This window comes from Hetaerina americana, unplaced genomic scaffold (genome assembly GCF_022747635.1).
Source record: "Hetaerina americana unplaced genomic scaffold, ioHetAmer1.1.p SCAF_1, whole genome shotgun sequence".
Classification (NCBI taxonomy): Eukaryota; Metazoa; Arthropoda; class Insecta; order Odonata; family Calopterygidae; genus Hetaerina; species Hetaerina americana.
In genome coordinates this window covers 44,522,279-44,549,752 of record NW_027286069.1, presented here as the reverse complement: position 1 = coordinate 44,549,752, position 27,474 = coordinate 44,522,279, and the positions used below count along the sequence as shown (strand labels likewise).

The window sequence follows — 27,474 nt, the reverse complement described above, 5'->3', positions numbered from 1 at the left end:
TATTTTTTCCATTGTTATTTAATTTGTGATAAATCTTTAAGCATCAACACAATATTTATTTTAACAAGACCCAAATCAATAAAATTAACAATATTATTCTCTGCTTACAACAATGAAATGAGATATAAACTAGATCAAATTAGTAATGGTTGACATTTTTCAATTCTTTAAACGAACATGTTTGAATCTATTTACCGGAATGTATCATAATAATTTCTAGATGGATTGCATTACAGAATATGGAACATTCTATCTCAATGCATGACACTGCAAGCAGGTGATACAAATGAAGATGGTTATGATTTAAATAAATATTATCAAACCAGTCTTTTTAAATTTTTACACCATTGGACTATCCACACCTGCTTGCCCCCATGCGAAGTTCAAAAGAATAAAATACTGAATATATAAACACACAAGATATACCTTTTTTCTTATAACCCAATGTTAGAAATTACTCACCAAGGTGAGTTGAACTTTGGTATCAAGCACCTGATTACATTTAATCCATGCTTAGTTTGTTTAGATACAACAATTACTGTACTTATTACAAAACTGTACATGATCATTACTTAACAAGCATTGAATATTCTATAAACTACAGGAGATAACCAAACAACACAAGACATAAATACTTATCCCCAGGGAGTTACTTCGTTGGTTAACATTAACCTCTCATGATTTGAAATTTGATTTAATTATAACTTACTAGACGTCACAGAGTCATTACCCCAAAGCTACAGTTAATATTCAAAGTTCATACAGCTACACATTAAAACGTTGAACTCACATGGACCAATTGTGTTCTATTGGTGGCATGGACAAAAAACAGCATTTATGTGTTAAAGCTCTAGTTGTAGGATTTTCAAATCAAATACTATCTTTCGCCAATACATTTATAGCTTCATCATTTCTAAACAATTCTTATTTATCATAAGAACATAAGTTATTGTACTCATTAAATCCTACATTCCTGCTTGCATGGTTCAAATACATGGTTGAATAAGACAATTTTTAGATCAGATCTGATTTTTCACCTTTCTATGAACAAAGCAACCGACCAATAATTTTCCATAGGTCATTAACTCTTCAATCAGACCCTTTACAAAGTTGTAGGCCTTAGAACAGTTTCACAACTGTAATCAAATTCTTTTGATGTATCATCCCTCAACATAGCACTGTCTTTTCGACATCTGTTTAATAGATGTATTTAAAGATTAGCTACCATTGTACATTTCTTTAAAAAAGTGATATCCCACAAACTTGATTTGCAATGCCTTACTCTTTAAATCCCCTAGTGGCAGAAAAAAACCTGAAGTGGTACTGCTATTTATATAAACTTAGTTGACTTTACACATTCACTTTCAAGAGAGACCTCTTGACCTCCTTGAATGCAGACATTTCCAGCAAGACAAATGGAGGGAAAACAATGCTTGAGTTCTCAACAACACACCTGATACCCTCCTTTTAGTAAGAATATAGTCCAATAGGGAGTTTTGGGTGCTTTCTTCCCATCCTGCTGTAGCAGCAACAATAGGAGGGAGAGGGAGCATTGAAAAGGACAATAATAGCTGTGTTGATATGATAGTTTCCATCGCAATTAATGTATTCCATTAATTCATCCATAAAGGCCACAGCCTGGTGCAGAAACCTGAAAAAAGAAGCATTTTTCATTAAATAAAATAATTTACACTACCAAATTTTTTTCAAAAAAATCATTAAATTCTGTTTTTGAAATAAATTGTTTCATCACATAAACACTAAAAACTCAGCCGTGACAATATATAGTTTTACGTACAAATACAAATGTTCACATTCCCAAAAAAGATTACTTAAGGCAAACTAATTACCATAGTAATTTCCTAATGATGTAGAATTCACTGCCTTCCAATTCAAATGTAAAAGGTGATCTTTAACTACTTTTTATCCATATTTCATATGTTTTTAATTCGGGGCATCACTTAGTGCTTACAATTAACATTTATACCAAAGACAACAGCATTATCAAAGTACATTTAACAAAATCTAAAATTCCATAGCAGCTATAAATTGTCTTTGGGTGTCCCTTTCGTAATCACAAAATACAACTAGAATGAAAAATCTGTACAAATCAACATTAATAGCATTTCGAGTAATCAACTGAGATGAGGTATAGCATAGCATAATAGAATCATGTCACTGAATTTCTATTATTTACAGATGTGTATACATTTTTTCATTCGTCCATTGAATGTTGAGAGAAAATTTGTCATTACATTTATTGAATTCAACTTATGAAGTTTATGGTGTCCACTTTTCTTAAATGGCAAGCGCCCATTAATTCAAGCTGAAAATAATGATCAATGAAATTAAATAAATCTGACCACATGGTGTTTACCATAAAATTTATGCCTAATATATTTGTAACATATTCAAATTTCAGATATTAACTTCCAATACAAGTCTCTAAATTTGCCATTATAATATTGTTAATTCAATAAAACCTATCAATGTGAGTGCATTACCAAATACATTCCTATTAGAAATTTGAAAAATTGCAATGGAAGAAAACAATAGTAATTTTTCTTGGTTTTATTTCATTAGCTACAAAAAACAAAACACATGTATAATTACTTACTCAACCATACATAGGATGTAAAATGAAACATGTTTTAAGGAATATGTCAGCAAGTAATAATCAATTAAGCACCTATTGAAACTGCAGTAAGCACATTTGTTATAACATGTCAATACAATTCCCAAACATTATTAATGCATCAATTGCATTATTGTGCAATGGAAATCTTTATAAAATGCCTAAATATGTGTCTTTAAATTCACCCCTCATACATAAGATTGCAAAACTTATACTTTGGTATTAATGTATCATAGTTCGATGATGAAATGGAATGTAACAGTCACGCAAAAGATAACTATGACTTATACAATAAACATTTTGGTCAGTATACAAGAGAAAAGTTTACGCCACGACTTCACATACCCATAGTTAATCATGAGATAAACCATTGAGAGATACCTTCATAAGTTATCATGAGAAAACTCACATGAATGTACAAAAGACTGATTTAACATGAGGATAAATAGGACAAAAGTAACATTTATTGTCTCATATGGATTTTTAAGTATCAAGTTATTAATGGTTATTGTTTGAAGAAAAACAGACCTCCAGAAAAAACAGGCCAGTAGGTTTAAAATTATATAATTTTATGAAAAGAGGTTATATTGGCCAATTGTAATGAGAAAAATCTAGATACAAGAATTTATTTCAACAGCTCATGTAAAATTTGATGAGCTGATTAGAAAATATTTATGAAATGCTAAAAAATGATTAAATATAAATACATTAGGTTTGCCTTTCATTTACCTCCTAATAGTGCATTACACAACAGAATTAGCACACCCATGCATCTGAGCGGTATCCAGTTAACACCAGCTACATCAAGACCAACACATTTTGATGAACATGAAATCATTAATGCTAACTCATATGGTTTGCCTTTATGATGAAATTGAAGATGAAAACAAACCATTGATAACAAAAATTCTACAGAATTTTAGCATTTGATTAAAGCAAATAACTGCATATTCCAACAGGCACACCTACACAGCCAAGGATAATCAAATATAATATTGAAAAAAAGAAATAAATAACAAGACATTTTTACAGAATATATCTTTTTTACATATTGCCACCACAGCTAAGAAATTTTGCTCCACTTAATTATTGAGCAAGTGAAAAGCTTACAAATTTTTAGTTCAAGATTACCTAGCTCTTGCCTCAATTTAGGACTTCATTAGCATCTTTCATATTGCAGAAATATTTCTTCTACAATCCAATTAAAAATGCATGCAAGTAAATAACAACACCATTAAATGGTGACTCAACAGAATTTATAAAAGAGAACAATAGTTTAAGTGGCAAAATTAATTTATAACTGAAGATATGTTTTGCATTACAGAGTCAAGGAAAAGAATTTAAAAGGATCTTAAGCAAGAATATTATGTTTCGTCAGGAGACATGGTTTTCTAGTGTACACATACTATTAGGACTTCAGTATCATAGGAAAAAAAATCTAATTGTAACAAAATATTAATATAGTGCTGAATTTAAAAAAAAATTATTGCACAAGACATTTCATTTCCACACTTCCACACAGATCTGGCCTCTCATTCCAACAATTAATTAATTATATCAGCTAAAAAATGGTTCATAGTTAATGCAGTCTCATTGCATATTTTTCTATCAAAAGAACTGGGTGAGAAATGGGGTATGTCTCTGAAATACGTCATATCGACAGATAGTAGTTACACCTCTCTCAACAAAGGCCGAAAGTTTTTACTTTTCCAAGTATATCAATTATTATAATAAATTCAGCTAGTTTTTTCACACCTAGCAAGCGCAACTGCCCTGAGTGGCCTGCTGGTCATTTACGAGTGTACTCCTTCCTGGCTGTGATGGCTTATGCTGGACACCAGACTCAGCAGCATTCAAATCCAACCTATTAAGAGAAGCAATTTATATATTAAAAATAAAGACAAAGCAATAAGTTCCAGACATGACACAATAATGCAACACCTTAAACTTATTTTTCAGAATGTTATTCTTAAAATATTGCTAGAAGATCAATTGAAGAACCAAATACACCAATTCTTTAAAAGCAAACATCTTGTTAGCCCAGCTTATGGCAAGATTGCTTGTAGAATGAATGAAGAATGAGCACAGACAAACCAATTATCTTATCATTTAGAATTAACAGGAATACGTATGCTTAACATAAACAGACAAATTTTAGCCTTTAAACAATATGATTAATAAATTTTTTCAAACAATTTCATTTCTTTTCGACAAAATACAGAACCAGACTAGAATGAACATTCTAGTCCCTTTTTGGCCCACAAGTTTAAATGACACAGGGATAGAATGTTAACATTATTTATTTTCTCATTATTTACAGCACCGAAGAAGGTGGAATAACAAATGCTGTTTGCAAATAGGTGATACTAATACTTTCACTGCTAAGGAGGCAGTCATGCCCAAGGGCAGCAATTTTCAATTTGGAGGTCCCCAGGTATGCCAGAAGATTTTGTTAATACATATTAAGACTTCTTTTAACATTACGTCTACAGTAAAAAGAAAACTGATGCAAATACAGTGGAACCTCACTTAACAAGCACCTTGCATAGCAATTTATTTGCATAAAGAGCAAAAACATTGTTTCCAAAAATGACTCTCTTCACAAAGTGACTATTTTCATAACAAGTGACAAGGAGAGGGGAACTCCTGGAATGATTGCGTGCCCACTACTTCAGTGTAAGTTTAGCACTTATTCTGCTAGCATATTAGGGTGGCTAGTAATCACGCATTTTTCCAAACTTGTGTTCAGAGATATTGTTTGTGATTTTCTTGTTCATAGTAAATAATATTTTATACACAGTTTTTAAAATGTCTCCAAAGAAAAAGCCGTAAGAAGACAGCCAAGAGAGAATAAACATAACAGTAGAAATGAAAAAATAAAACCATTGAAAGGCAAGAACAAGGGGTAAGCATGGCTGATCAAGCATGTACATACAATCATCTACATCAGCAATTCCCATATTCTTCAAGAATAAGGACAAACTTATGAAGGTAGATTCTTAAAAGGGTATGAAAAGAATATCTACGCAGCGGTTACATTTTCTCAAAGATTTTGAAAGGTTGCTTCTCATACGGATACACGAAAAGCAATTGTAATGCAGAACTATTAAAGAGAATATCATTTGTCTGAAGGCAAAAGTAATTTTTGCCAGCCTCATTAAAAAGATGTCAGAATCATCAACTGCTGATGAAGTTTTTAAGGGAAGCCGTGCATGGTTTGAGAAGTTTAAGAGACGAACGAACAGGAATCCGTGGCATTGTGAGGCATGGTGAAGCAGCACCCTCCGAATCAAGGGCAGCAAGAACTTCATTGGCAACTTCAAGAAGCTCAAGGGAGCCAAATCAGGAGAATAAAAAGATTTTCCAGCACTTTGCAGAGCAAATCCCTCAATTTTCCTAATGCCAAGACATTAGTGGGCAGGTGGATATTTTCGATTAAAAAATGTTTTCTTCTTCTGCAAGTAGGTCAACTAATCAATAGTATTCCATTTGAATCCCAAAAACCCGATGCCATGACCTTTCCACCGATGGCACCATCTTCAACTTCTTTTGAACTGAAAAACTGGCCTCTATCCACTGCCTAGATTGTTGTTTGATTCTTTGGGTCTGTTAACAAAATACTACCTCCTTTAGAGTTCACAAATTCCATAATATTGCTATATGTCTTGGTCTAATGCTTCATCTACAAATTGTATAACAATATCCAGGTTCTCCTGAACCTTTGAGATTTTCACTGATTTTTCAGTAGACTACTCTCCAGATTCCAAAAATACATTTACCGTTGCCAAAACACTATCAGTTATTTCTTCTTTTGCTAATGATTGTAAACCATGATCACCTTCATCACTATAAAGGCAAGTCTTCAACATAAATAGTAAAGGATGCAGACTGCAAAAAGTTCATGATAATGCTTAGGTTTAAATCCTGTGAAGTGGAAATCAACCTCCTCTTCATTCGAGGGTTGCTATTTATATTTTGAGCCTTGACAACACTAAGTGCTTTGAGTGCCATCTGACGTTTCCCTCAGAAAGTTTGACCCTTTTAACGCTAACTTCCTTCAGAACATTTTGTCGTTTGATCACAACTTGTGCTGTTTACAGTGGCTCGAAAATTTTGTCTCAGCGAAAAAATTGGGTAAACTCGTGAACACTTTCTTGCGATGATTTTTTACGATTTACAACGTGGATTACCAAGACAGGCGTGCATCGATCAACTTACTTCCACTTTTGGAAATGAAGCCCCATCCTTTGCCACTGCAAAACGCTGGTATAATGAGTTCCATCATGGCCACCCTTTGCTCAGTGACGTAAGTCCTGAAGGTCGTCCAAAATCAGTTGTGCCAGAAAACATTGATGCTGTGCAAGAACTAGTAAAGAATGATCGTCATGTGACTAATTGTGAGATTGAGGCATTCTAGGGGATTAGTATGACGAGCATCAATCAGATATTCAATGAACATTTGGCAGTGAAAAAACTTTGTTTGCGTTGGATCCAGTGGAATTTGACAAAAGCTCAAGCAGAGAAACGCTCAAGAAATACAATCGCGGTATATCAAAATTACATCGACATAGGTGACGAATTTTGGATCTATGCATGTGAGCCTGAAACAAAACAGCCATCTGCTGTATGGGTCTTCCAAGACAAGCAAAATCCGACAAAAGAGATTCATGCATGAAGCACGTTGAAGCAAATGATCGCCTGTTTTCTTGTAATAACTGGACATGTGGCAACCATACCATTAGAGCAGCGTAGAACCATGAATTCTGAATGGTACAAGAGCATTTGTTAGCCAAAATTGCTTGGGGAAGTACAGAAAAAGAACCGGCAATGAAGGATCATTCTTGAGCATGACAATGCAAACTCTCACAGATTAGCTGAAAAAATTACCTTTTTGACTGGCCAACACATTGAATTTATGGGTCATCCTCTGTACGGCCCTGATTTAGCACCAAATGACTTCTTTTTATTCCCTTTTATCAAGAAAAAATTCAACATTTTTGGCACCTGAACAAGCTGTTGATGCATTCAAAAACCATGTTTGGGAGGTACCCCAATCGGAGTGGAAAAAGTGTTGAGAAAATAGGCATGAGTACATGCTAAAGTTCATCCATTATCATGGAGAATACTTCGAAAAACAATAAAGCCATTTTCAACAATAAATTACTGTCTTTTCAATATTAGGCTGAAAATATAAATAGCAACCCTTGCACAACAATCTTTTCCACACATTTGCAACAGTGGATTGTTTCACCTTCCTCCAAGAAGCCAGAATATAGAAGAAGCTCGAAGATACAGACAGATTTTATTTTTTTTATATTGATTATTGTTCTCCGTCCCCAGCTATCTTCAATCTCATCATCACTTGGCTCTGGCACTTCTAAAACTTGATTAAAAAACTTTTGCCAAAGCTCCTTATCTCATCATTCCCACAGCACAAATCATCAATGTGATCATGGGGGGAGGCAACATCAAAAGTGTTTTCACCTCATCCTCTGGAATTCCCAGGATATCAGCTTGATATTACAAATTTCTTCTTCTTCATTTTTGCAATGCATGAAATTTTATCCTAGAGGTTGAACTGCATCACTAACACCACTTATTACTTAGCCAGACACACTCTTATCCAAAAAATTATGTCTCCTCCTAAACTACCACAACCAATCTCCACTTGTAGTGAAGTTCTCTTCAAGTAAGTGTTTGGCAAGTTTTTTTTATGCATCTTGAGTTTCAAATGATATCCCTAGTGTGCGTACCACCAAAGGATGGTTTCTTCCAGCATTTTCCGGGAACCTTGAGCAAATACCTAGATTATATCTTCCTTCTTTTTCATATCAGTTATACTGTACTATTGATTCATATCAATAGACTGTTTAGTTATACTGAACTCATGAACCAAACTTGAAACAGAGGTGCAAGCTTCCAACTTTTCAAGTACCTACATCTTGTAAGTAATGTTCAAAGTTGTTTTCTATTAGCGTCACACTTTTTGATGCCATTTTTGTTGCACCATTTTTCTGCCGTAGGAAATAAAAAAATCAGTATGTGCTCTGAAAGTTAAAAAAGGACATTAAAAGAACTAGCGATCTATGGTTAACAAATTTTTTGGTTAACATATCTAAGACCACATGAATAGTGGGCAAGCTTTCTCCTGAAATAATTGATAGTTCAGCATCAATCTAGCTTTCTTCTCTCACATTAATAAACATATAATCAAACAATGAAGAATAATTACCATATTTTCCCATTGATAATGCATGCATTATCTACACAAAAATGTTCAGATGATTGAAAAAAATGACGATGCGCGTTATGTAATGAAAATTGGATTTTTTTCAAACATTTATAGGCCTATGTTTACAATAATTCATAGAAGAGTTTTGCAAAAATATATTGGTCTGGAAGCATGCCTTTCTAGTTGCATTCTATTTTATACAGATCTGCTACTGTTACAGTTATTTCATCTCATAAATCCATAAGAAAAAAAGAAAAATATAATTTCTATACTTCATTTCTTCTGATACTTAGTACTTCTTTATTCTAACACAGAACTTCATATATACGTGTAGTACGTTGTATTATATACACGTACGTATAAATATATGATTGGATAGTCAGATCACTCGAATCCAAGAAATTTGTCACCTGAATCACAATTAAATGAATTAAGTGCATTTATAATCTCTTCAGGCACATCACAACGTTCACTCTCCAAAGTTAACTCTTCCTCCACTTCTAGCATTGGCGTTGAAATATTGTCTTACACTTTTTCAAATCCATTTTTACACGAGCCACTCTGATACCCTGCCAACTTTCCAGGATCCACTGGCTTATTTTTTCATAAGACACTCTTTTAATCTTTCCTGATTTTGTGTAATCTTTCATACCAGACATCATCCACTTTTCTCAACTAGAACGTAACTTTGATTTAGAAGATTTATTAATGGATAAGTTTTGGCAGCCTCGCAATTACCTTTTTCTTTCGTGGAATTGATGACTTCTAGCTTAAACATCGCTGCATACAATATTCTTCTCCATGGATAATTTTTTTGAGAAAATTCTATATTACAAAAGCTTAACTCAATTCAGGTTTGAAACAATCACCACGTAGGCGGCACTTTCATAGAACTTGGAGGGTGTCTTAAACAGCCGAAAGCCAATACTAACAAAGTGAAATCAAGCAAACAAAACAAGGAAATTCCATTTAATTCATTCTCTTATTTTTTTTATATTTGATTTTCTGAAAGTTAATTTATACTGCAAATAAAAGGGCACAAAAACCTATGCCTTGCTTCGACTTATGAATCATAGCGAAAAAGCAATAAGGCGGCATATTGTGTTGGCTTTTGAATATTATTTATTTTTTTATCCTTCTGTTGTTTGGAATTAATTTCAATCACCTGGTTCTAATCTTCTGTATAATTACTGTAGATATAGCTGCAGGCAATTATGATTCCTTGTATTCATAGGTAGTTATCATCTATTAGTACATGGATACTGACATTTTTACACACAATATATACATATATACATAGATGCGCTGCATCTATACACGTTCAAGATAACGTTGAAGCCCTGGGTGAGCGGTATCTATACGAATTCATCATAAATATTAAGTTCTGGGTGAGCGTTATACATAAGGTGCGCGTTTTCAATGGGAAAATACTGCAACATTGATGACTACTGCAGTAGATTAACCTTAGTTGCTTCTAGTTGGCAATTTTTTCCATGTTGTGGACAAAAAAAATTCAAGAATTAACTGTTAGTGGTCATATCTTTGGTTATGATTATATACTCTTAACACCCAATAGCTTTGATTTATTTATTAAAATAAAAAAGTAATGATTTTATATGAAAACTGTTTCTCCAATTGAAATCATAAATCATATATCAACACTTGTTAATAACAGGAATTCAAAAATGGGAAGAACAAGATACATATTTTTAGAAATACTCATTCTTGTTAACTTAATTCTTACAAAGTGGCAATTATTTGGTTCTACCCGTTTTATAAAAGCAGATTTCTACAGCAATTACATACCTTCCATCTTGAATGCTTTGGTATATCTTCTTTGCCGTCTCCAAAAATGCTTCCTCAACATTTTGCCCCCTGGAATATAAAAATTTACATGATAATTTGTTTTGATTAAGGTTAAAAAATGGCAGTGGGAGCACATGAAGGGTTGAAAGGATCATGGGATGAATTTTGTAGATGATTTTTCATTTCAGGCCAAAATAGTGATATATGTGTTTAGAGACTCAGAGACTGGCAGGCAACAAGCTTTCTCATTGCCATAATGGACTGTAGACTATAATATGTCCTAGTCATCATAATATCTACAATTTTCAATTAGCTAATTGCAACATTACTACATATTTAAAGGAACTGTAGGTACTTTCCTGTTTTGTGACTATTTATAATTAGGTTAATAGTTTAAAGGTGATCATACTCAAATAAATTAAGGAATTTTGTGGGGGACGTCTTTTGGAAATGACTTCCTACAAAATGATTAAAACAATCCATGATATAATCTTGAGCGATCAACGAGAAAAGGTTTGCAAAATAGTCAGGGCAAAAGGAATATAAAAAGGTACAATATTTTCTATTTTGCATCAATATTGGGTGTGAAAAAAATCTCGGCTAGATGGATGATGTTCGCTCTCAGTGGAGAATAAACTTTGTGTGGTCAAATGAGGGGCTGATTTGGTGCTTTTCTGTCACAATCCTGACGAGTTTCTGCTTTGATATGCAACTGTGGATGAAACATGGACACATACACTACTACACTCCAAAGAAAAAAGAACAGTTGAAACAGTGAGCTTCTAAAGATAATCTTGCTCTGAAGAAGACAGAGACAGTTCAATCAGCAGACAAGGTGATTCCAATGGTTTTTTTGGGATATGCACAGAATAATCTACATAATTTACTCGCAAATGGGACAAATGAGACAAGGTCAGAGTATTGTGTTACTGCAACAGCTGAGTGAAGAAATTAAGATAAATACCCTGATTTGCAAAGTAAATACTCCTCTTCCATCATGCAAATGCATGTGTGCACACCTGCGCAGCTTCAATAGTGAAAATTATTGACAAAGTTAATATTATCACAACATCCACTGTATTCACCAGATTTTGCCCCCAGTCACTATTTTTAACTTTCCACCTTGAAAAATAAATGCCTTGGCAGAAAACAATTCACATCAAACGAGGGGGAAGAAGGAACACTAGGATGTGTATCGAGCTAAAAGGAGTATATGTTGAAAAATAAAAAAATACCCAAAATAATTAGTTTATCTATTTATTCCTAAGGATTTATGGAACAACCCATGTAGAAAAAATGTATTAAATAAAGTAAAAGAAACAGCAGCATACAAAATATTTACTTCTACAAAGTTTTTTACATAATCTCATTCTTCAGAAATTCACTCACAAAATGCCTATTTTCTCATTCTAATTAGCTTTTTGATACAATTAACTCTCGATTATCCATGTACAGATTATCCATTTTGTGAATTATCCATGCTAATTTCTTCCTAGCACCCAAAAACTCCTATGAAATTATAATCGTTATGATGATTAATTGCTTATAAACTTCAATACTCAATTTAAAATCACAAGTTGGAATAAACTGGGCTTTTTCAAATGTCCTTAATTTCACGAAATCAGAAGTTGTCAACAGTATTTTTATTTATGATTTAACTTAAACATTTTTTTACACTCCATACTTTCCCATCATTTTTTCCCTCTCATTCATTATCCCTGTGAATTCCTTACTCTCCTTTAAAGCACACAAATACACAGCTTCAATATGCAACAAAAAATTCATCAACTAGCTACACTGCAAAATTTTAATCAGTATCACATGAAAAATATGAATACGTATCAGTGATTCCTTGCCAATATTAATCTTTCGCCAGTAATTCGATTTGTTCCTGGCTACATCACTTAGGTGATGGTTCAGCTTCTAAAGAAAATACATTCTGCTATTAAGTCATAGTTTCATAATCTTGCTCTTCTAAAAATTGCTGAAAAATAGAAAAAATTGAAATTTTTACTGCTAAAAAAGTGAATTAATCACAAGCAATTAAAAGGAGTCTCTGTACACATTGAGTTATATCATAGCCATGTTTTCTGCCTAATTTGGTTGTCCATGCTTTTCAATTATCCTCACTTCATCATGCATCCATTACCATAGATAATCGAGAGTTTACTGGACGTGTATTGACTTTCCACAGCACAAATTTTCTATACCTCAAGGATGTAAATTAACTATGTAACTAAGAATGTTTTTGTCTCAGAATTCATTGCAGCACTGTGCCTTTCAATTTTAGGAAACAAAAACTAAAAAGTGAAACTATCCACATTTATTAAAGATTGCCTCTTTAAAAACTCCCATTCACAATTTTAGGAATGGTATGATTGCCCTTTGCAGCATAAGAAAAAAAGTGTAGCACAAAATATTTGAGGAAATAAACCATATATGCAAACTTACGTTTTAGCACTAGCTTCCACAAACATCAGTCCATTTTCTTCTGCAAATTTCTCTGCCTCTTCATAAGTAACATCTCTTTGAGCATCTAAGTCACATTTGTTTCCTATAAGAAATATCACCTACAAAAATAGCAAAATGAAAATTAGTTATAAACCAATTTGGGATCAAAACAATTAGGATTATACAACATTGAATTAACAATTGATTTTATAGAAGAGAAGGAAGCTTCCTAAAAATTTCTTGCCTTGATCAAATTTTGTCTCTGGCCTTGACCAAAGTATGGCATTAGCATTGGCCAATGTATGCACTATGCTCTCACCATAGTAATCACTCCTCCCAAAAGTTCTTGCAAAAATAAGATTGCCAGTGTCCCCGCTAGTCAGGGACACAAGCAATTCGGCATTTAAGAAACACCTCGTATTCACCTTCCCTGAAAAACCAGATCAATCTACCACAGCACTCACCACCTGAATGATTTGATAATTTTCGTTGGTCAAACTAATACATTTACACTAAATTACATCTACATTATACCCTATGAGCTAACACAAGATTGTGTGGAATAGTGGGGTTAAATCACTAGCAATTAAGAGTAATTGGTGACATTATTAGTGACACTCGGGGAGTTCAAATTATTTGCTCCTAATTGCTGTGGTCTTGAATTGTGCAAAGGAAAATTATATGAAATGTCGGGTTGGGAGTTTACTTCCCTCCACTTCCGTGGTTCTACTACCCATACAATGTATCACTAACACAATCCCTAAAGTATCAGTATTTAAGGCTAAAGGATAGCTCCAAATTTTGTTCATGGATAACTGGCCATATATATCGATGGATTTTCTTCATAATTGGCACATGCTACATCAATGACATGTAACAAAAGTCACAAAATGACTAAATAATTACAACAAGCACGTATGTGTAGTTCACCAGGAAGTAAACCAATGTGAAATCCTAGAACATAGCAAGGTAAAATTTAGAGGCACTGTGGGGTAGTGTTTAATGTCTAGACAATTAGCCAACTCAAAAGAATATTCTTTGTATTTCCACATAAATTATTACTTAGATATGGCAATGTATGTAAGTGCCAGAGTGTATTCTATTGAGCCATGCATCACCTCCACTGAGTAAATCTGGAAACTACATCGTATAGGTAGGCATAGAGCCTTTCAGCTCAGACTAGTAGAATGGATATGTCCCATTTACTGCAATTAGACATCACACTAAGATGAGGCTTAGCTTTCCACATATTCCTCCCCTGAATTCTTTCCCCTCTTTTAGAATATCTTCTTTCCTCCTTTTTTCCAGAGATTTTCAAGCACTCTTGAGCCTAAGGCTATGTTGAGGTTTGATAATTGGTAGTGAGCATACACAATGATCAGTCATTACACAGTCAATCAAATGTTTCTCACACTTTACAGACTAATATATTATGCATTGTGATGCCTTAGTTTGAAGTAATATTTGACCATACAAATATAGCAACATTCAAACATACTGAATACCTTCCCATGGTGAAAAATGCTTTTACATACTATACTACTTATGGAAAACAGATGCTAGGGAAAAAGCCTGAAACGGTTATGAAAAAAATGCCTACAAACAGCATTAAAAAATATAATTTCTTTACTCCAGTTTTTAAACCATGTAAATAAGACCTATACAAAGCAAATCTAAAATCTTTTTCATGTATCTCCTTTTACTTTGCATTTAATTGACCTAAAGTTAAACTAAAAATATTTTTTATTACTGAAAGATTCACAGTGTATTCAATTAGTTTGCAGTTGACTGTCACCCTGGCAACAGCGCAGGTAGCACCATAACTGTGGAAAACATTTTATGGCTTAGAAACGGTCATGGCGATACTGAGATATAGGTTTACTAAATTAGAACAGATTCTATCCAGCAGGCGGTCATTTGTGTGAGGTTTAGTGAACTCTTTGTCATCATAACAATATGCATCAATATTGGCTCACTGACGAGCAAAAAAAAACATTGGGTGTTTGCCAGCAAAGAGTTGGTTTTCACAGCTGATTAAAATCCAAATTTCCTGCAAAACACTGTCACTGAAGATGAGACTTAGCATCTAGAGTATGATCTGGAGATGAAATGCCCAAGTGCTGCGTGGACCAGACTGGAATAGAAGTGGCCAATGAAAGTTCACACTATGAAATCATATCCATACTGATCATATTTTTGACGTTTTGGGCATCATTCACAGAGTTTCTTCGTCAAAGTTCATCTGTTACCGGGACATTCTAGAGAAATGTTTTGGATCGACTTTTGAAATGAATGCGGCGTATAAGGCCAGGATTGTTGGACAGTAATAATTAGTTTGTTGCATGACAATGGAACAGCCCGCAAGCTCATTATTGCAAGGGATTTTTCGACAAAATGACAAGTTGTTAGCCTCAACCACCCTGTGCACTCACCTGATCTGGCCCCCTTCCAGACCACTGTTTGTTTACAAAACTGAAATTTAAGTTTAAGGCAGTGATACACTTCAGTAGAGGTGACTGAAATGGAAGTGACAAAGCAACTGAACAGTATACCAGGACAGGCATTCAAGAAGGCAATGATGGACCAGAGGATTCAAGCTAGGCACTGCTTCAAATTGGGGGGAGACTATGTACGAGGGTAGGCTGAAAAGTAATGCACACATGCTTGTAGAGCGCACACAAAAACAAATAGCAAGATTGGGCAAAAAGTACATTTAAGTAATTCTTAAGTTTCAAAATCATATATTTATTTTTCAACATAGTCACCACTAAGGCTAACACATTTCTCCCAACATGTAACAAGTTTTTTCATTCCATCACTAAAAAACTCTTCTGACTTTTCTAAAATCCAGGACTTGACAGCTGCCTTCACCTTACTGTCCAAGGTCCAATAATTATCCTTGGGGTGTCTCTTGAGTTGAGGAAAAATATCAGGGTAACAAGGAGGTTGTGGAATTGGTTCAAATTTCAGGTTTCGCAAAACCTCTCCAGTAGCACGCAAGGTGGGTAGACGAGCATTGTCACGTTGCAAGATTATTGGCACCAGGCTGCCTTTAACACAACAAACTTCTTCCATGATAATTCAATATGGTTTGCAATACTTATTAGAGGGATTCACCGATCAATTTGAGTCAAATATTCAATGAGTTTGTGATGTTTATTGAGAAAAGTGCCCCAATCTATGAATAGGTTAAAATTAACTGTTTCACGCCTGTCTTGATTCCTTCACATGTTGACAGTCTGTTTTGATGTGAAGTGCTCATTTTGCCTTACCTACTGTTGCCTGTTTTAGGGCCGGCCCTGGTACTATAACTCCTTAAGGGCTTGATCAAATTCCGTCATATTTATGATGCGTAATTTCTTCATCTGGAGCTGTTTGCTCTTCCAGGATATCATTTCCTAATTGTCCTGTTTGCAATTCCTGAATACAATTGTTCTGTATATATTTCTTCCTTGTACAATTCATTTCATCTCAATTCAAATTCCTCTATACCAATTATTACTTCTACAATTTTTTTTTCTCAAAGGTTTGTTCTCATTACAAATAACCTACGGGTTAGGTAGTGAGCTTTTTCATTGTTACTTTCAGAAAGAATTTCCTCAACATATGCCATCAGTCCATTTTCCTCTTCATTTCTTATTTTCACAGTTTAGTGGAGTCAGCACATTTTTATAATCATCTGTCTGGATCATATAATCACCTGTCATCTGTATAAGGATCATAGTTCACGTCACCTAATTAGGTTCTTTTGTCTGAATATTAATGTTAGTCTACATGTTCTTATCTAAGAAGTTAAGGCATTTTACTCTCTTCTCTACCATGCCCATTAATCAACAATTTTACACATGCTAATTTGGTATTTGTTGTCACATTAATCATTTTTACCTAATAAATAATAAAAATGCATATACTTATTTCCTTAAAAGTTCCCATATAATATTGCATCAGCTAATTGAATGGATAATTAGCCATTGGCTAATATTTTTGGACCATATAAACACAATTTTCAAACATAAGAAGCTTCTGGCTGTTATAAAACTCTGATCCTTAAAGTAAACACAGCAACTAGTGGTAAGACTCTGGCCCCCTCACTCATCTTAAAAGCAGGCAGAGTTACAAAGTCTGGCATCGGTACACTCTAGTTTGTAATGACCCCCATAGAGTATACAAGAGATGGCTTGAAACCTATTACTAAGTGATAGTAAGATAATTAGCAATGCTTACCACCTCATGGCAATTTAAGAAAAGTTGACTTGGCAATGAAAAGAGCCATAAAAATAGGGTATATGTTCAGTTACAATCAGGTACAACATAAGAAAAGGGGTGGAGAGATTCCAAATCTATGACATAAGAGAAGTGAGTCAGTTGCAGAGCTTTGGACTGGCGCTAGCACACCTCTATGTTGTCCTAAGATTCCAAGAACCTATTTGATGTTATCCTTTTCTGTATCTTCTGTACTGCAGCTGGTTTTGCTTCGCAAGGATTTCATGAGATGACAAACACAGAAGCCTCCCCTTCCCAGCTACTGCGCACAACACATGGATGATGGGGCTGAGTCCTGCATTTGCCAGGACTCATTTTCATTACAGGGTCCATCATATTAGGCTTGGGAAAAATTATTGAAGTGGTTTCCTGTCGCCTTCCTCTAGTGTTTTTTGGTCCCACTGGAGTCAGACCCACAAACGATGGGGATGACCCCAATGGGGTAAGATGCCTTAGCAGCCACCTCAATAATGAACAAAGGTAATCATCAGCATGCACAAGTCATTCTAGCTTAAGTAGGTTTTGGATGGATACAACCTGTACAATAGAACACAGAGTATGCACTTGCCTCTCCTAACCAAAAAACCCAACCTGAAATAGGACATTACAGTACGCCCTTCAATTCCACATACTTCTATTCGTTCATTCCACCCAACATGCCAATCCCATTCCTTCCTCTTCCTTGTTTGCCCAAAATTCTTCCTTTGATCAGTTTTCCACATCCCATTTCCAACCAAACTGCTCTGCATCCATCTTTTTTTGATTTCTCCCAACAATCCTCTCTCCTTCCCCAACATGCCTAGCATTTCCTCATTCATTTTCCTTTCAGTCTACTTAACTTTTCCCATACTAGTCTGCACCCCAATTACAAAAACCTCCAATTTATGCCTATTATCCTAGTTCAATTTCCGTGTTGCCATACCATATAAAACCATGCGCCATATCAATGTTTTGACAAGCCTCTTCTTATTATCCATACTCAACATTACACCATTTTGGTCCCAAACACTTACAAGATAACAGGAGTTTCAATAAATAACTTTGCAGTTTCCACATAAAATAACTGATTTATTTTCAACTAGTTTCGCTACACTGTAGCATCTTCAGGAACGTACAATCCTGACAGGAACGTACGTTCCTGAAGATGCTACAGTGTAGCAAAACTAGTTGAAAATAAATCAGTTATTTTATGTGGAAACTGCAAAGTTACTTAGTGAAACTCCTGTTCGCAATGGATTTCCACAAAGTCTCGGCTTCAACCATCAATCACATCACTTACTAGATAGGTAAACTGTTCCACCTGCTCGAGTTTTTGCCCTCCTATTTAAACGTTTAACTGAACCTTTCCCTTTCTGGAAAACCACATAACCTGTTTCATTTACATTTATTCTTATCCCATACCTATTGCACTGAACCTCCAATACAGAGTTTTTAACACCTTGGCTGACTGGCAAGCTAAGTTTCTTTACCAATTAATAACAAAAATCAAAAACATATAGTACCAAAGTAAAAATAAAGATATTCAGAGGACAAAATGTTTAGGACCATATTAACACACAAAAGCTTGTACCACTGTCTCAGTTGTGCATCTCAATGGAGCCTCTTAATAAGGCCACGTGAAGAACTGGACAAAGAAGCATGCCTAAAACTCATTTCAAAATGGCAGGCATGGAGCCATACCAAAAGTTTCAAATACAGACTTTTCAAGAACATCCACCAGACCTAGCAGGAATTTTCCAGAAGAATAACAATCAGAGTTTTCCATATTAGTGGACAGCCTGTCTGTGTTGGCACAACAATAGAATCCTCTATGAATTAAGTGAAATTAAATTTATTATAAAAGTTTCCAAGTTGACCCTCATCAGGTATTGAAAATAAATTAGTCCTCTCCATTTTACCTATAAAAAAATTATTGAAGAAACTTGTTGATACAAATTTTGTTTGGTGAAATCACTTGAATCTAATTATAGAGTAATTACTACTCAGCATGCAGATTGAATTATTAGGTCCCATTAGGTGTTGGAATAAACAATGATCAACTATATAGAACTGCACATCATTTCTTTCTTTGGTCATCTCCTGATTAACACATATGCCCTGGCATTTACAAAAATGGTGTTTCCACATTCATTGATGCATGCAAAGACACTTTTTTTTAAGTGTTGCGGTACAGAATAGTGGGTCACCCTTTTTAACCCATTAATGCATAAATTTTTTTTCCAATTTCTTTTTTTAAGGAACTGATCATTATGATATATGAGCATCATATTCTAAATTTCACTTGAATATATGCACGAATTTTATAGAGAAGTGTGTGTCCATATGATGACACCATGTGGACCTCATAGCAATGGCATCCCTATCAAAGCACATTCAATTTTAGGTAAAAATCTTAATATTCATTCATTTATTAGAATCAGGTTTATTATTTGAAAAAGAAATGAAAACTATCAATGGCAAATTTAATCAATGGGTAAATATTTAACGTTAAGAGTTGTATTAACAAAATTAAATAATTACACAAATGAATAATAAGAAAAAATATGGAAATTACTGCGCGAAAATCTGAAAAATGTGTTCAACATAGCCCTAACTGGAATATTTGTTTGTACGTAAGCAAACCTTAAACAGAATTCACCTGTACAATTGAGCAGTTCCTGCCTAAGTTTATCTGTATGGATGCTTTCACTAACAAACATTTTCTTACCATTTAGATAGACAACACATCATTTTTTCTCTTTTTTAATATTTATCATTGTTAAAACATATTTATCTATCTATCATCCCTTACAATGCAACAATCATAATCTGCTATTAATGCATGAACGAGGAATACTCACGATCTCCTCATTTGCCATGTAAAATTGGGATGCCAAAGTAATAGGTTAAACAGTATAATCCATAGTTGTCGTGGTAGCTGTGAGATTTTTAACACACCACGTCAAATTTAATTTTCTACTGCATTGTAGTTTTTACAGAATCGTGGTGACCTCAAACAGATATCTTCTGTTATATTGCACATTTTCCTACCACTTATATTTTTTATTTGAAATACATCATTCCTGCCTAAGCAGACAGCGAAATTCAGAAAATATACTATATTGATTGGTGACAATATTGTGCAACCAAATCTATTATGATGTAAATTAAGGTGCACTGACAGCTAAGGTCATTTTGCCCAAATCTAGGATGCAAATATTGTTTAGAACATGGGTAACATCCAAAACAATCATTCACTCATGAATATAGAAATGTACTGGATGGAAAATTGCTAGAAAGTACAATTTTATCGCATACAACAGTAATTTTAGCTGTTGTTTATAGTCACCAACTTTAGGCATAAAAATTTCTGGGTAGTGTAAGAACCTAGACATGAATAAACATATATTTTTGGCATGTAAAATAACAAGTGTAATAAAATGTAATGGAGATGACAACTAGGCTATTTCTTGAGCACTAAAACATTCACCTAAAGGCTTGTGGTTTTGCAATGAAATTATAAAGATATTACAGATCAACAAAATCAAAATCACCCCCAATAACTTTCACATAGGGTAGAGTTGAATGGTGTATAGGTGCATAATAGCTGTTCGTGTACTGCATACATTTCCTCTATATTGGTTGAAGTAAATATGAAACAAAGTTAACCCTTAATCCTTTTATAAAATAGTCAGCCAATGATAGAATTGAAAAAGGTAAAATAATGACACAAAGATTGACTTTTGTGCTAACACATGAAATAAGAACTGGGCTAACACCGGTAACATGAAATATTCAATTTGAGAAACAGGATGACAAGATAACATTATAATTCAAAACTTTAAAAGAATAAAAATTAATTATAAGGTTGTGTATCAACATGAAAAACCCCAAAAAAATATCATGAGTAGATGACACAACTGTTAATGCAATCATAATAAATGATAGGCAAAGCACCCTATTGCTAATGCACCTAATTAGTATGACCGTAAACTTACTGTTAAGATTTTTCTTCTAATAATCAAAACTATTAAAATCTAAAATACTTTGCTTCTTATTCATTTAGCATAAAACATATTTAGAACCAAAATGACCAAGTCAAGCTAACATTCTTCCTAGACAATTAAGTCCATTAAATCTTGTTTAAAGTGTTAAAAAATTGAGTATATCAATAATACAGTTTAGATATTTAAAGAAAAACCATATTGCAGTGTGATTACTAAATATCACAATTGATAAACACAAGGATATTTGCCATGATTATATCATCATGCTAGGCATTAATGAGGTAATTATTTATCAACCAACTAAGGGAAATTTTGTTAGAACTATGACTTATTGAATTCATCACTTCCAGGACTCCAAACACTGTCAGATAAGATCTTTATGCTGTCAGGGTATCTTCCAGAGAGTCTTCAAAGTTCAAACATGGAAAATTTGGAGTTGATACGTTCCCTATCCATGTGACTACCTTCCACTCCTTTTACAGAATCGTAAGAAGTACTCTTTTACAACAAATGGCAGGGGGTCACACTATGTTCTTTGCGAACGATAACTATCAAAAAAGGAAACCAACAAACTCATAATCTGTTATGAATTAGGAAGGAGGCTGCTATGTCTATAACACTCCTATAAAACTATATAATGTGTTCCTGATTTCCAGTTTACGTGTTGATAAAGATAACTGACTCTGGAGACATTAGGGATGAGTTCACACAAATACCTGCTCTTTTGCAAATTCTACCTCATGTTACTTCGCCTTCTAACTACTCCTGATAATCATCAAGTGCATATGACAATAATAGCTTGCAAATGATAGTGAGTATCAGATACATCATCTTTCTATCAATTTTTTTGGGGCAGCACATTTTTACAGATATATGGTTGTTATTTCTATCACATCATGTAATCATTCTCATTTCATTGTGAATGTAATAATTGTCCCATGAATATATCCCCGTCTCTTCGAGTTTAGTATAACTGCACCCTGATGTCTGATAAGAAGTACATACCCCTCAAATTTTTCATATTATACTAGTTTTAAGCCAAATGTGGAATTTTGAAAGGCTGTTCTTGAGTAAAAAAGTTGACTTACCATCTATTTTAGGTAAACACTTCCTTTTCAAATCACCATCTATTTTAGGTAAACACTTCCTTTTCAAATCAATCTTAGAATAATTCAGTCAAGAGGGATAAAAATGATCTTAATACAATGCATCTTTGACTAGGCAAATCTAAGAGCAAAAGTAAGAGAGTATGAAACACATTTGAAAAATAGACTAAAAAGTATATTTATCGAAGCATTTGTTCGACAATGGTCCTTATCAAAACTCACTCCTTGAATTATTCAAAAGGCTGAGAAGAGCTTTGGTACAGGATATATTCACAGCAGTTTTCAATTCGCATTTACATTAGAGACATTATTATAAAAGTTGTAACTGTTTAGTATAATTGTACATATTTTTAAGTCTCCCAAAAAATAATCCTCTTCCAAAATACAAGCCTTTAAACACCACCATTTCTTCTTCCAGTGTAAAATGTCAGATACAGCAATGGTTACCGTTGCTTAATTTCATTCAGTATTTTCTACTGTCGTTTACAAATATAATTATCTAGGTTTTAAAGACACCAATATAATTTTTCAACAGAAAATTAATTTTGGATATTATTTATTTATATTTTACTTCTTCTTGTCCTTTAATATCTTTATTTAAACTACTTTTAAAATTCATTAGATGGATTTCCAGTGGAAAATGAACCACGGAAAATCATTTCCCACCGATCTACCAGTTTATTGGTAACAAAAAACTTTCTAAGTAAGATATTTCAGGCCAATATAAGTCTTTCCAAAATTATTAAAGCGGTTTGTCATCTATCATCTTACTAAAGCCCAGTACCAGTGCAATGCGATATCATTCAAGCTACATTGGCTCCATCAACCTGCCACTTTCACCCAATTTGACATCATACAAAATTTACTTCCCCCCCTCTAATCCCTTCAAAATACACATATATTTCTACACAGACAATCTGACATAATGCTATAAATGGTCAGCATGTATCATTATGTCACACACTGACCAAAAGCATAGCTCTATAAAATACATTAGTGACACTTTACATTAACATTTCATTGAATATGAATGACCACCAGGTTATTTGTATGTAAAATTACTGTTCTCTTGATACCCTAATTAATTAGCTTTTCTATTTCAACTCTAATTAGTTACTTTTTCTCTGTTAAATATTGATGCTTGTACAATCCGAAGCCTAAAAAATTACTAATGATACAGTTTTTTGGAATTGGGCAGGATTTTCCCTTACAAAAAATTATTTGCATTCCATTGAAACTAAGAATGACAACATTTTCACACGGAGTAATGCAGAATCAGCCTGACAGAATGAAAAGCCTGATATGAATTTTGTTTGAGGCACAAAATATTAAGGACGGCACTAGATAATACAAGTTCTTCAGCTATTATATGAACAACAGTTGATTGAGGATAACAGGTATACAGACCACATCAATGCATATATTATCTAGCCAACTGCATTCATGTTCCCATAGTACATTTGAATTAAAATGGAACTCTTCCAAATTGGGATACTACACTCTTCAAACCACTCCAGTTCTAAAAAGACGACATTCTTGAAATTCTCAGTTGGCATGTTAGCAACTGATGGGCTTTTATTTGACTAAATTAACTACAATAACCATGCTAGTGAAAAATAATCATTAAAGGACTTACAAAATTAATAATTACACCCAAAAAGTTGCTAAATCTTCCATATATGCCTGAATGCATGGGCATACTTATTTTCAATTAAGTGTAATTGTTTCCAATGCTACTAGCAATAACATGTTCCATACCAACAGCGTAAGGAATTATGTATTTCATCACCATTTTACAGCAAATGAGGCCCACTTATCAACAGTAGCTACATGCAATGGAAATTTATTTCATGCAGTGAGAACGTAAATAATACCATTATTAAATTTTCTGGACCCTGTTTACCTCTCCCTTGTTTTTTTTCCAAATTTACATCAATAATGCCTCCAACCCATAAACAACCTCATCTCATATTTCCAATGCTAAGTGAAGATTAACATTCTTTCACTATCAATTAATGAGGCCACATATTAAGAATGTAATTCTACTGGCCAAAAATGCATTAGATTCAAAACAAATGAAAAAAACAGAAACATCCCTTAGCGATTTAATTTTATGATTACCTAATACAATCAGCCACATGTACACACTATCAGAAAACTAAGATAAGAAGACATTTTTTCAAAACATACATCTCTCTAAAATAACAGAAATTTACATGTTATATCAAAGAGTGGAAAACTTACAGTACTGGGGTTGGTCAGGTTTCGTGTATCAGTCAACCAACTACTAAGATGATTGTATGTCGATCGACGAGTAATGTCGTAAACCATAAGGGCACCAGCAGCTCCTCGATAATAAGACCTTTAAAAATAATAATGGCCAATTAAAAAAATGACATGATTTAATTTTAATACCTAATACTTCGCGAATTAATACATTAGCTTGCGAAATTCCGCACAATTAGCAGCCATTATCTATAATTAATTTTAACATATGTAAATTTTACAATTGCGTTTACGTACGCCATTAATCAATACATTTTTTAAGTGTTCCAGAAACCACGGGATTGCTAATACAGATGCTTTCCACAACTTTGTTAAAAGATTACAAGAATCTATAGGTTTCCTTTCTGACTCCCTTGTGTGATAATTTAATGAAATTATTTGAAGTAGTACGACGTAAGCAACTCCTGATCTTGAACCTAAAACAGGCGGAACAAAATAAATATAGCATACCTTGTTACAGCTCTAAACCTCTCCTGGCCCGCAGTGTCCCAAATCTGCAGCTTTATTTTCTGTCCAGATACTTCAATGATTCTCGTTCCAAATTCAACACCAATGGTATGAGGGCAATCAGCCATGACTAAAATTGATCACACGGCAAACTTAAACATGGCAATGTTTACAGCAATAAATATTAGCCGATCATTTATTACTTATCGAATCTTACATTTTTTCTCGGTGAATTGATGTAATAGACATGATTTTCCGACTCCCATATCTCCAATGATGATGTATTTAAAGATGTAAGAGTAATTGTACGGACCAGCCGACATTTTTAAAACTATATTCAAATGCAATTTCTCTTTATAAACGCTGAAACGAATAGTACTCTGAAAATTAGACAACATTAACAGAATTTGTCAATAAAAACAACATGGCTGACGACCACTGAAACGAATTACTCTTCAGTATGTCACACATCATAAATTACATTATTACTGTGAAAATTGATGAAGCTACCATTGACAACATAGAACTACACTATATGATACCACAATCAAATTAAACGTTTCGACAAAATTTTTTTGAACGGCGAGTGACGACCTGACAGCAGAACTTAATAACGTACAGCACAATAATGAAAACCCTTGAGTAATCGTGAGGAATTTTATAAAGACCATCATTTCTTACACTATATACATTTCTATCCATCCCGAATGTAAAACGCATTAAGGTAACAATGCCATCCGGGAGGGAAACGAAAATTAAGGTACTACAAAAACACAAGATAAAAAGCTTGAGCACAATACCTTATTTAATACTGCTCTGTAAAAATGCAGCGAAATACCAGTTAAACAAAGATAATTAATATACTCCTAAGGAAGTGACAAATACTCTCCAACTTTTCTAAGTTAACAAGGAAAAATATGGCAGTTGCCGTAAGGTTGTCATCGGTAGGCGGAACTGTTCTATCACCAAAAACTAGTCAAATCAAAGTTGAACACTGATTTAGTCAATTTGTACGATTCTAAGTTTCAAAGTTTCGTTAATAAAATTTATTAATGAATTTCAACTAGTATTATTTTCATTCTCATTTAAATAATTTTTACATATCTCATTTGCTTCACTCTTCCAAACAGCTGACAGAATATGAAATTTCCGTAGTGCTAGTTGAAGTCGAAGCCATACAATTTAGAGCCAGATATATGTTTTTAAGATAATTTGTCTGGACGTCATCTTCGTGTGTAAAAGCTCTTGGCCTGTTGACTTACGCGTGAAGAATAAAATATTTCATTCCATTTAAGTATCTGATAATTTTTACCTTAATTGGGAACCAAACCACTTATGGAGATAAATGACGAATTCCGTCCTTAAGCCGTGTTTTTAATAGGATCTCGTAAGGATCGTAAAAATATATTATAGATTCTGGTAGCTTAGGGCAATGGACCGATGGTGGATATTGTTTTTAATTGATATTTTCATGACGATGGGAACGTAATGAATTGTATATGCGTATTCTTCCTTGTGCAGTAGTGGTAGAAATCGAGTTATCATGTGATCATGACAAATATCCCAATTTTAGAAGTTCAACAAAGGAGCTAATTTGTTTGCTACGCATTTTTTGCGTTGTCAATAATAATTATTATGTTAATTTTATATTTTCTATTAATGTCGTTATTGATCTAATCCACATACAATATCTAGACAAACAAAAAAACCTCGTTTAGCCAATACATCTGAAGGCAATAGAAATGAATTTTCATATTTCAGTATTCGTACTAGTTTTAATGGATATCCATGAGCCTGTTATTATCGTGATATCAACGTAATCATATTGATATGCCCTGCCAGCTCATCTCTTTTGAGCTGAGAAATTCTCAGCCATGGGCAGCAAATGATCTTATTTGGAGCCCAAGGAATCACATTCTTACTCGATTCTGTCGTTTCCTGAGTTTGATGAATCATGATGTTTTTATGTTCGTACTCGTTTGGGAGTATAGTTTACCAAGTATGTTTAATCAACATCCCAGTCAAAAGTTGATCCAATGGCATATTTGTTAGCCTTAAAATTTCCAATCAACCCGTATTATCCACATGAAGCGTGCTTTCAAGTTAGATGAGCTTATCCATTGTCATATAACGAAAATTCAATCAGATCTGCTAAGATAAAAGTTAAAGAATTCCGTGAAAACGCATTTTAATTCTAATTCACAAATCACTGAAATAATTGCCACCAATTCAGAATTAAAAAAATAATTAGTACCCTGGAAT

The 27,474-nt window shown here is 33.7% G+C and overlaps 1 protein-coding gene across 3 annotated transcripts; it reads right to left on the bottom strand.

Moving 5' to 3' along the window:
- On the bottom strand, positions 1-26,542 carry Rab14 (RAS oncogene family member Rab14). Of its 3 annotated transcripts, none has more exons than XM_071589225.1 (8): positions 26,525-26,542; positions 25,430-25,592; positions 25,216-25,342; positions 24,724-24,841; positions 13,125-13,243; positions 10,674-10,742; positions 4,391-4,499; positions 1-1,651 (listed from the first exon to the last, which is right to left on the bottom strand). In XM_071589225.1, the coding sequence occupies exons 2-7, from the start codon at positions 25,533-25,535 to the stop codon at positions 4,391-4,393; spliced, it is 648 nt and encodes a 215-aa protein (XP_071445326.1). In that variant the 5' UTR covers positions 25,536-25,592; positions 26,525-26,542; the 3' UTR covers positions 1-1,651. The 3 variants fall into 3 exon arrangements, with proteins under 3 accessions (XP_071445326.1, XP_071445343.1, XP_071445334.1); XM_071589242.1 differs by lacking the exon at positions 26,525-26,542 and adding an exon at positions 26,013-26,176 and having other exon boundaries at positions 4,389-4,499; XM_071589233.1 differs by lacking the exons at positions 1-1,651; positions 26,525-26,542 and adding an exon at positions 26,013-26,176 and having other exon boundaries at positions 2,557-4,499.
- Between the last annotated feature and the right edge of the window lie 932 nt (positions 26,543-27,474).